Consider the following 10,877-nt stretch of genomic DNA (forward strand, 5'->3'; position numbering starts at 1 on the left):
GAAGTAAGTAGTATGAACCCCATTTTATACGTAAGGAACTATGGTTCAGGCATATCCGTCAGCTAAGGCATGTGTTTGTTCACAGTGTGGTTCTCCATAGCTGTATACTATTTTAGTACCTCTATCACTGACCTAGCAAAATTGACATAACCACCTCCACTGCTAGTGAGTGTTTGGCTACTTTCAGTTCTCAGGTTAACATGTGAGTCTCAGGTAACATTGTAAGTCTCCTGGTACAATATCTGATTTTTCTTTAACATAAGATCCTGAGGTGGAATTGCCAGATCAAAAGAGACACGCCATAAATAACAAAAGATGTCTTGCTAACAGCTCTGGGGTGCTATCTTCTGCAAGGGAAGGATACCCTTATGTATGCTAATATTAGGAGGCCTCAGTCATCTCACTGCCTCCCAGTTGGGTAGAATAATTTGTTTGGTACTTTGCTTAGACTGAGAAATCAGACTATAAATTGTCAGGAGGATTATTACACTGCTCTCAGCAGCAAAGGAATCTGCTCGAAGGAAGAAAAAAAAGCAGTGGATCTTAGAATCTCATTCTTTCTAAACATACTAATATCTATACTCCTAAAGAAGCTAAACAACAAGGAGGACCCTAGGGAAGATGCTCAATCCTCATTCAGAAGGACAAAGGGGATAGACATTGGAAGCAGGAGAAGATGGGAATAAAACAAGAGTCTATCACAGAGTCCTCTGAAAGACTCTACTGATTGAGGTATCAAAGCAGAGGCTAAGACTCATAGCCACACTTTAGGTAGAGGGCATGAAATTTTATGAAATAAGAGGGAGAAAAAAGACCTGGAGGGAGCTCCAAAAGGAGACCAACAGAGCCAAACAAAACAAAACAAAACAAACAAACAAACAAAAAACTGGGCCATGGGGGCCCTTCAGAGACTGATACCCAAACCAAGGACCATGCATGGAGAGGACCTAAAACCCCTGCTCATATGTAGCCCATAGACTCAGTCTCCAAGTATGTTCCCTAGTAAAGGAAGCAGGGACTGTCTCGGACATGAACTCAGTAGCAGGTTCTCTGATCACCTCCCCCTGGGGGGGAGGAGGCTGCAGCCTTGCCAGGCCACAGAGGAAGACAATGAAATCAGTCCTGATGAGACCTGATAGGCTAGGGTCAAATAGAAGGGAAGGAGGACCTTCCCTATCAGTGGACTAGGGGAGGAGTATAGGAAGGAGAAGAAGGAGGGAAGGTGGGACTGGAAAGAGATGAGGGAGGGGGCCACAGCAGGAATACAAAGTGAATAAAATGTAATAAATAGTAAATAAATTAATTAAAAAGAAACTTAAAAACTTAAAAAACAAACAAACAAACAAACAAAAATCATCCTTCCTTTGAATTCATTTTCCAAAGGGAGAATGAATGCTTTTATTTAGACTAAAGGTCTAGTTTAGTGGTGGAGTGCCTGTCTAGCATGAGGTAGACCCTAAATAAGTTCGATTCCCAGCACCACGAAGTAAAAAAGAAAGAAAAATATTTTTTTTCTAGTTTTCCCCTGGAGAACTTGTAGCTCACTCTCAAGAATCTGTGTTATTTAGAAAAACAAAACAAGTAATAAAAGATATAGTCAAACTTCAAACATTCCCACTTACAGCAAAACAGGAATGAATTAAAGATTTCAGTCTCAAGTGCCAGGGACACATAGCAGGTAGACTGTTGTTTTCTTTCTCTTTCTCCTTGTAGCTTAGGTTCCCTCATGTTGGAAACTTTTGGTGCTAGGGATAAACCTGGGTAGGGGAACCTGGGTAGGGGAACAATCTGGGTCTGACAGGCAACCTGAGCCTCATCTTCCTCAAGGGTAACAGCTTCAATTCAGCCATACTTTCCCTCCTCTCACAAGACTTTATATCTCAGTGACTAACAAACAGAATGCGAAGTGTTTCCCACCCCAACTTCTACTGCTGTGGTGCCATTTCTGGGCTGTGGAACCTTGTGCTCTCTCCTGAATCTTTCCAGTTCATTCTCCCCGACATCAGCTCCCTCTTACATCCTGGTACTAACATAGGCAACTTTCTGAACTAGAAATCCACATTGTCCTCTTCCCGAGACACAGTAACAATGCACACTGTCCTTCAGATTCAGACATCATATACTCCTGGAGCATCTCTACAGTCTGGTCTGTCTCTTCCACCTCTCCTGGAGCCCTTATTCATCTGCTCTGGATTCACCATTCCACCCGATGGGCTAGGGATCTGCATTCTTGTGCATCTCCACCCACCAAGAAACTATCACCGGATGAACAGAGCTAGGCTAGAAAAGAAGGAAGGAACTCATCTCAGTAGCGACAGTAACTAGTAAAATGCCCACTAGGTGCCAAATCCTGACTTAGGAGCTGGAGAAATGGCAGTGAAAGCAGAAATACCTGTACCCTCAAAGAACTTACATTTCATTAAGGCACTTATAGTTTCCAGAGAGGGGAGCAGCTGGAAGTGTGGGAAGAAAGGATGGAGAGCTGTTTGAGTGCTGCAAACTTTCCAAGTTAAAGGGCTGGTATCCAGTTGTCTCCTGCATGTTCAGCCCCACAGCCCATCACATGCAAGCTTTGCTGTAAGCTATTTATATGAATACTTACTCATCAAACCTGACTGTGGCATTATCAAAGTAGCATTATCCATTAGAATGGTGTCGTTCTGTGTACACTATCATCTGCAGCAAATACATGGAACCAAAGGACATTATCTTGAGTGAAATAAGTGAGGCACAGAAAGACAAATACTGCATATTCTCACTCATATGCAAAAGCTTAAAAAAAAAAGAGTTGGGCTAAATGTAGAGCAGTGATTACCAGAGACTGGAAATGATGGCAAAAGGGTTTTACAGGGAAATTGGGTAATATCCACCAAAATAACCTCAGCTACAAGGAATAAGCTCTAATGTTCTTTAGCACAGTGGGATAACTACAAGAACCCTTCATATTTCTTATATAATCTAGAATAGAGGCTCTTGAAGCCTCCAAACACGAAATAAGGAAACCAAAGTAAGAAACAAAAATCTTAGTTTGATCATTACATACCATATACATGTATTAGACTATCACATTGTACTGCATAAATATATACAACTACTATGTGCTAATAAATATTTTAAATAGGTAAAGAGATGGAAATGTTAACTACCCTGATTTTTATCATTACACATTGCACACATGTATTGAATTATCACACTCTATCTAATAATTTTTATATAATTACAATAATGAGGCCAGCAAGATGTCTCAATGGGCAAAAGCATTTGCCATACAAGCATCATAATTTGAGTTTAAGCTCCAGAATGCACATGGAGGAAGGAGAGAGTACTGCCTCCCGAAAGGTGCCCTCTGAATTCCACATAAACACCATACACGCCTATACAATGATAAGGAAAATAAAAATTAGGGGCCAGGGATACATCTCAGTGGTAGACCATTTGCCTAGCATTCATGACGCTGTGGGTTTAATCAGCGACTTTACTAAATTCATTAATTGGTTAACTGAAACTAAGGCTGGGGGTGAGGGGATGATAGTTCAGTAGGTAACACCAGGCCAGTAAGAGATCCTGTCTTAGAAACAAAACAAAACACCAAAGCCTAAGCATGAAGCTGAACAAGGATGAGGCCAATCAACATGCAATGCAGAAAGCTCAGGAGACTCCAACCCTAAACAAAGAACTTCAGTAAACTAAGAAATGCTGAAAGTGAGAGAAATAGTGTCCAACCAGGAAAGAGCATAACAACTAGTTATCCAGTACCAAATGGTCAGCTCTGAAAACATATGTACAGGAAACATTATACAGACTGAGCAAGTTATATTTAGGAATGTGTGTGTGTGTATGTGTGTGTGTGTGTATGTGTTTGTGCATACACATATATGCATGTAACAACAAATAATGAAAAAAGAGACCATGAATTTGAAAGAGAGCAAGGAAGGGCATGTTGGAGGGGTTGGAAGGAAGAAAGGGAAGGAAAAATGATACAATTCTATTATAATCTCAAAAAGTAAATGAATTATTTTAAAGCTAAACAAAAAGAAAGAGAGAGGATAAAAGGAGAAACACCCATGACTGACCTCAGGCCTCCATACACATGTGTGCTTGCACATACATTATTACATAGAGAGAGAGAAAGAGAGAGAGAAAGAGAGAGAGAGAAAAACACAAATAATATTTAAAATAAGTATGCCTGAATAAACTTATGCAAAGAGCTTATTTGTTGTTTGAACCAAGAACAAAAGTTTTCATTCTCAACTAGAAGCAGAAGATTCTAGAAGGCTAAGATATCACAAGAGGGTCATGACGACTACAGATCCACTAAGCATTGTCTATATGATAAATAGCCAACTCTTCTTCATATATTTGGACATAAATGTCACGTGCCTAAAAGTACAAATTAATGTGAAAATTGTTGATAGCCTCCTATTGTCCTTTGGGTTTGATTTTTACCATGAAGGATTCTGGAAGCCCTCATTCCTTTCTCAGGCCCGAAACCAGACCGAACTGAAGAACTCTGTGGGACGTGAACTAGGATCCTGATTTTACTTGTTAGCTCTCTTCAGCTTTCAGAAGACTGGGTTTTTAGCTTTCTTCCCCTCACTGTACTGTACTGATGTGGTGGGAACAGAGATGGCACCCAGCCCTGCAGACTAGGAGTGCTCTGAAGGGAGAGACCCAGGCTACTCACCTGCCCATCCTAGAATCCAGCACACCAGTAAGAACTGAAACAAAGTACTGCCTGCTCTTCGGAGCTAGAAAGCAATAATCTGGAGAAAAGATGGGTTGAGGCTTCTGAAAGAGTACAGACCAACAAAGCCAGTCAGGTGTGAAGCTGCTTAGGCGCTTGAGGACAAGCAATCCAGCTAAAGAAAATGCCAGAGCAAGGACCTCTCAATGAACTGACTTGGAACTCAGTGTCATGGCAGAGAACAGAACCCTCATTTAGAACATCAGAAGCCCCTTCTGAATCAAAAACTTCTGCCGCTGATTTTCTCTGTGACTTGGCCAGTGAGACACTGCCAAATTGGCAGACTGGATGCATTCGTGGATAACAGACAACAAGAATACAAAAGAGAAAGGAGACGAAGAGAAAGAGTCTAGTAAGAAGCTATTTTAATTTCAACATGCAAGTGATCGTTGAGTCATTTGCAAAGGCTAATGCTTTCTTTGAAGGTGTCTACCATTTTCATTTAAAACTGCATTATGTGGAAGCGCCAAAATTTTCTCAGCACTCAACCTTTGACCTACACTCTCTCCTGCCTGCAAGACATGCTGGGGCAACAGTGGCACAGAACTTGTGGGAGTAGACAACCAATGACTACTCTAAGTTGAAGCCCATTCCACTAAAAGTCTTGATTTGTCTGGGTGAGTTTGGACAAGTCCTTTCCCTTTCCTGGGCCTCGGCTGTCAAGTGCTATGTTGCTCACAATGGTTTAATGACTGAATTTTGGGTTCATATACTGTCAAAAGACTCTACCCAAGCCAGAAAGGTACAGACAGGGACAAATGATACCAAGGTACCACTCTTTTCCCGAAACCTGATCACTTTTATCTTGATCAAAGGCAAGCCCAGAAGCATAACTTAAATCTTCTATTCCTCTACTAGTTGGACATCCTGGCACTTTTGCCACTTTTTGTTCATATGTCCAAAGATTAAATTTCTTGTTTCTAAAGGAGAGGAAATTCTAGTGAACATTTTGGTGTTCAAATTTCCAGAGAAGATGTTTTCAAAACATGGAAATAGCATGAAGCAGACCAAGAATTTCATGGTATTTGAAGAGAAAATGGGAAGGGAAGAAAAAAAATGAAAGAAAGTGGGTTTGTTTTTCACTCCCAACCCCCTTCTGTCAACCCGCTGTCCCAAGAGCCTCTGAAGATGACAGGCAGGACAGAGACAAAATAATTCCTGGCAAACTGTGTCTCAAAGTGTGTCCCAAGATCCCCTAAGCTCCATTATATTCCAGAGGTCGTGCCCCATCATTCTAAGCAAGAACAATATAACTAGGGGTGTAATGTCTCATGGCTAACTGGCTGTGGTCAAGTATTGTAGTTTTCTGATTTTTCGTCCCATGCCAAGCTATAACATGCTAGGACTATAATTCAAGCGAAATACACCAGTTTACCGTTTACCGTTTGCAGCCAGGGTTGACACAATAATGGAGATGAGGGTTGCTGCTGTGGATCTCACTGATTGCAGTCAAGCCAAGATAACTGAAAAGACGCAACAGAGCATGTTTCTCACAGAAAGTCCATGGGCTAGTGTGAAACAAGAGCTCACCACTGGTATGGAACATAAATAGAAGGGCCGATGAGATGGTTCAGCAGGAAAGGCACTTGATACTGAGCTTAATAGCCTGAGTTGAATCACTAGGACTTGCATGGTGGCAAGAAAGAACCAACTACCACAAGTTGTCTCTCACCTCCATAATATACCTTGAGCTATATAGTGTTTTACTAACTTCCTAGATCTCAAAGGAGATATTATACCCCTACGCTGATGTCCTGATTGCTTTTGTAATTGTCACCTAAGCACTTATAAACATTAAATGGATCTCTGAGGGAGGAGTAGGAAAGCTTGGATTGACTCAGCATATGGCAGCCGGCATGGAGCTATTTCCCACTGGCTTTGACCATAACACCTTTGAGAAGAACACAGAGTAAAGGCCACAGGATGCAACAAAACAGGTCACATCTAAATCCCTATGTGTGTGTGTGGGACCTCAATTTAGAAGCAGGCCACTCCTGAGGTATGGCAACTGCCATAGAGACACAAACAGAGGTACCTGATTCAGATCTGAGTGGGCCTTCTTCCCTACCACCCTCATCCCCCACCCCATGCTAGTTACAAGAGTTTCTAGGGCAGTCTCAAAGGGGCTCAAGTTACAGAAGAACAGCCTTTGGGGGGAGTGTTGCCAGGCAACCAAACCAGCCCAGTCTCTCCCTTATAACCTTGAAGATGGTAGGAGCTTGACCCGAGACAGTGTAAGGATTCAGTTTCTCCTCTTCTATCTTCCGTTCTGTCCTGTCCTCCCTCTGCTGCTTCCCAGAGCCCCAGCCCAGCCTGCATGCTGTGGGCCAGTGTGACATGCCACTATTCAGCCCTTTAGTGACAGCCAAGTTGTCCCAGTAGGGGGGCTACAAGCTGCTGGCCTGTCAGCTGTCATTCACTCTGGCCATGTTTCCACACCTTCCTTCCTAGATTTCCTTCCTACTATGGTTGGAAGAAATAGCCACAGGAAAAATGTGAGGGCAAGTCCAGCCACATAGGTAGTATTGCAGGATAAAAGGTTTAACTGGAAGTGCTGACCCGCAGCAAGATGGTGAGTAAAGGTGTGGGAATGCTAGGGGAAAGGGCACTAGAAAGAACAAACCAAAAGGACTGGACCTGACAGTGTCTGCTTGTTTGTTTATAATCACAATCTAATAGCCAGCCTGCTGGACACCTTGTTGAAGCTTATGCCTCAGCAACAAGGGGGTGCCAGATGGTACTCTGATTATGCTCCCCCACCTCTCCTTGCATTTGGCACTTACCCTCAGCTCATCCCTGAAAGGGCCTATGGCTACTGAAAAGTGTACCCTGGGAATCTCAAGAGTCCAGGGCAGGAAAACAAAAAAGCAGATCTTTTTGGAGACCCACAGAAGGCAGCCTTGTTTGGTGTGCGCAATAGTCCTTGGAGTACCTCAGGTCCAAGCAACAAAGGCAAGTGACCACACTAAAGATAAGAGACAGACACTCCCAGCTCTTGCAAACTTCCAAGAGGATAAATCAATGGCACTTTATCTTAAGAATCATTCCCCTCCTTTAACAATATACCCACAGCATAAAACTGTGTCTTTCTAACCCTATAGATCGCTGGAAAGGCACAGGTGACTTGGTGAAACCATCCCAACACTCTAGCCCATGGGAGGTGTTGGCTCACTCGGCAAACAGAAAGTTAAAAATTGGAAAAGCAGAGCTTCCTCAAGGTCCTCAACTTACCCTGCTGAACTCAGAGGGTGGCTCTCTGTAGGCTGTACACTTCAGGCTGTGCAGGGATTTGGAAATGTATTCTCCAAGCTGTCTTATCCAATTTCTCCTAGACTAATCCTGGTAATCAGTGGGACCCCAGGGAAAGAAAAACAATGACCTTCTTACCCTCTTTGTTAACTGAGAAGGAGCCAGACCCAGGGCTTTGACTTTCTTGGTCCCCTGCCTCCCAGAGGCTTCTGGTTCCATGTCCACATTCCATCTGGCAGTCATCTGTGTCTTCCACCTTCCTTTGCCCACATGATTCAGTTTATTTTTCTTTAGCAGTGACCTCTGCCATCTACCTCAAAGGTCAGAGACTTTCGTGAAGCAAGAGGGATGCCAGAGCCTCTGACTCCTGTCATTTTGTAAGGGGTGGAGTCTGCAACGAAGAAAGGCTGACCCAGACAATTCTCTCCTAAGGCCCTCACTCAAAAGTCAGCACGTAGCCATCTTCTGCCTCCATCTGAAACTTTCTGACCACGCTGATCCCCCACCCCGCCCGCCACCCCTTCCTAACCTTTCCTAGGTGCCAGTTGGCCCTATGACCTGGCATGTCTCTGCTATTATCAGCATTTTAAACATACTTAGCCTCCACCCCTTTTGAGAGAAGTCCCGCATTCTGAGAGAAGCCTGCCTTTTTTCACAGAGGAGATCCTCCCTATTCAAAGTGTTGAGATCCAAAGTAGTAAAGAGCCAGAGTTCCCGCCCACCTACAATCTCACAGGTTGCTAGCGTTCAGTGAGCAAACTCGTGGACCAGGCGTTTCTCAGGCATGGCTGGTTCTTAAAGCGAACACACTTTTAAGAAAACCGATGACAGTTTCTTTAAATGGTTCTCTCTCGAGCAAATCTGGGCAGCTGAACCTTAGCGGCTGGGGAGGAGGGGTGGGAGGGAAACGGCAAAGCCCAGGACAGTCTCCCCTCCCCCTGCCGGCCACTCCCGGCGAGGCAAGGAAGAAAGTGCGGGGAGAAGCAGGCGGGTAGGGAGCTCAGAAGCTGCTGGGCGCGGTAAGCCCCTTCATACTCCAGCGCGAAGTCGTACAGGTCTGGCTGCAGGGGCCCCAGCCGCCCGGGAGGCAGGCGGGCAGCTTGGGCGCGCTTTCCAAAGTGGCCAAATACTCGGTTCCCGACACCACTGGGACGCTTTTGGTCTGCACTGCCCGGGACCCCGCCGATCCCCTCCCTCTCCAAGCACTCCAGCGGCGGCAGCAGCCCCCAGGCCGGAACCCTGAGGGCAGAAGGCCACTTGGGACAGTGCGAGAGGATCGCAGGAGGTTCAGACAGCATGAGGGCGTCCTGGAGGCCGTGTCCCTCGATTTTGGGAGGGGCGGCCACAGGCAGACACAGCGGGGCATCCCCAGAGGCGGGTGGGAGAGGGTCGCGGGTTGCGGGTGCCTTTTGCCTTTTACCTAGCAATTCTTCGTCGTCCTCAGGGCCGAGCAGGCGACAGGGAATGCGGCGGTGGAGACGCACGGTGCGCCAGTACAGGCTGTCGGTGCGGCGCCCCATTGCCAGCAGGTGCCCTTCGAGGTCCTCCAGCAAAGCCAGCGAGTGGATGCAGAGGTCTGCGAGCTGGCGGAGCAGGCTGAGAGCGGCCAGGTGGTTCACGTCGCGGAGCTCAGCCAGTGGCTGAGGCAGCTTGCGCGGGCACAGACGCTGGGGCACCACCGTGCGCCGGTAGAACGGCATCCCGGGCACGGGCGCGGGGACCAGCACGGTCTCCTAGCCTTGTGGCACTCCGGGTCCCTGAAAGGCAGCAGCAGTCCGGGTGGAGCAGGGCCCTGGACGCGGGCAGGAGAGAGGCGCGGGAGGCTGGGCAGGCAGGCTGCTTCACAGCCTGCAGCGCCGGCTCCCCGCGGGCTGCACACTAGCAGGAGCAACCAGTCCCTCTGACTCTGTTCCACTGGGCTCCTCCTCCCTGTTTTTCTCCTCCTCCTCCTCCCTTGCTCTGCTACTTCGGGATTCACCTCCCCCCCCCCCCCCCGCCCCCCCCCCCCCTGCCGCCCGACTCCACACACACACACACACACACACACACACACACACACACACACACACACTTTTTTTTTCTTTTGCGGTCAGAAATTCGCAGACTAACGCTTGATCCCAGAGAAAAGCAAAAAAGGAGTACAAAGAAAGAGCTGAGAGTTAACAGGAAAGTCTGCATGAATGTGTGTTGAGGAGGGTGTGAGGTTGGGTGCACGGAGAGAGTACCCTTGTCCTTCCGAGGAGCTTCAGACCCTGTAATGACGGTTAAGGTTGTTTTCTGCTTTTTTTTTTTTTTTTTAACTTGAACTTTCTTCTTTGTAAATACCAAAAAAATAAAAATAAAAATAAATAAAAAATAAAAAAAGTAAACGCACCAATGTCTATACCAGCGAGTCGCAGCAGAGACGTGCAGAATGGTCTGACTTTATGCATCTAGCTTTTCTTCTAATGTCTAATCTGTGCCACGCATCACCCCACAGCAGGCTATGAGTGCAGTAGCTAGCCAGAAATTTGGGAATATAGTCTAAAGAACTGAGTACCTTATAAGACTGCTCAGGAGGGAAGTGACCCTGTGGAATAGCACTGTCTCTGCCAGCTTGCAAAGGCAATGAGTGAATAAATACAAACCCATTTTGTGGAATAATGGATTCCACTGGGATTGAGAGACACAACTTGCATTTTCAAAGTAAGCCCAGAGCTATTTCCTCTGTAAGTGAGTAAGGGTGAAGTGGGGTGGCCACCATGAGCTCCTGCAGTATCCCAGAAGAGGGGTTTCAAGAGCTGAGATGTTCTTTCAGTGCAGACAACCCTGATTTCTCTCAACTGTAGAAGGTAAAATGTGCTCAAAAAACTAGGTGCCTTTTAGTGTATTTTATGTCTGCATG

The 10,877-nt window shown here is 45.7% G+C and overlaps 1 protein-coding gene across 1 annotated transcript in view; it reads right to left on the reverse strand.

Annotated features, from left to right (window-relative positions):
- Positions 1-9,693, reverse strand: part of Nhsl2 (NHS like 2) — a 253,156-nt gene extending 243,463 nt beyond the window's left edge. Inside the window, exon 1 of the mRNA XM_055608022.1 lies at positions 9,414-9,693. Coding sequence (XP_055463997.1) covers positions 9,414-9,693 — 280 coding nt within the window. The remainder of the gene's footprint in view (positions 1-9,413) is intronic.
- Positions 9,694-10,877: the final 1,184 nt, after the last annotated feature.

The sequence above is a fragment of the Psammomys obesus genome, unplaced genomic scaffold (genome assembly GCF_907164565.1).
Source record: "Psammomys obesus unplaced genomic scaffold, mPsaObe1.curated_primary_1811, whole genome shotgun sequence".
NCBI classification, from domain to species: Eukaryota; Metazoa; Chordata; class Mammalia; order Rodentia; family Muridae; genus Psammomys; species Psammomys obesus.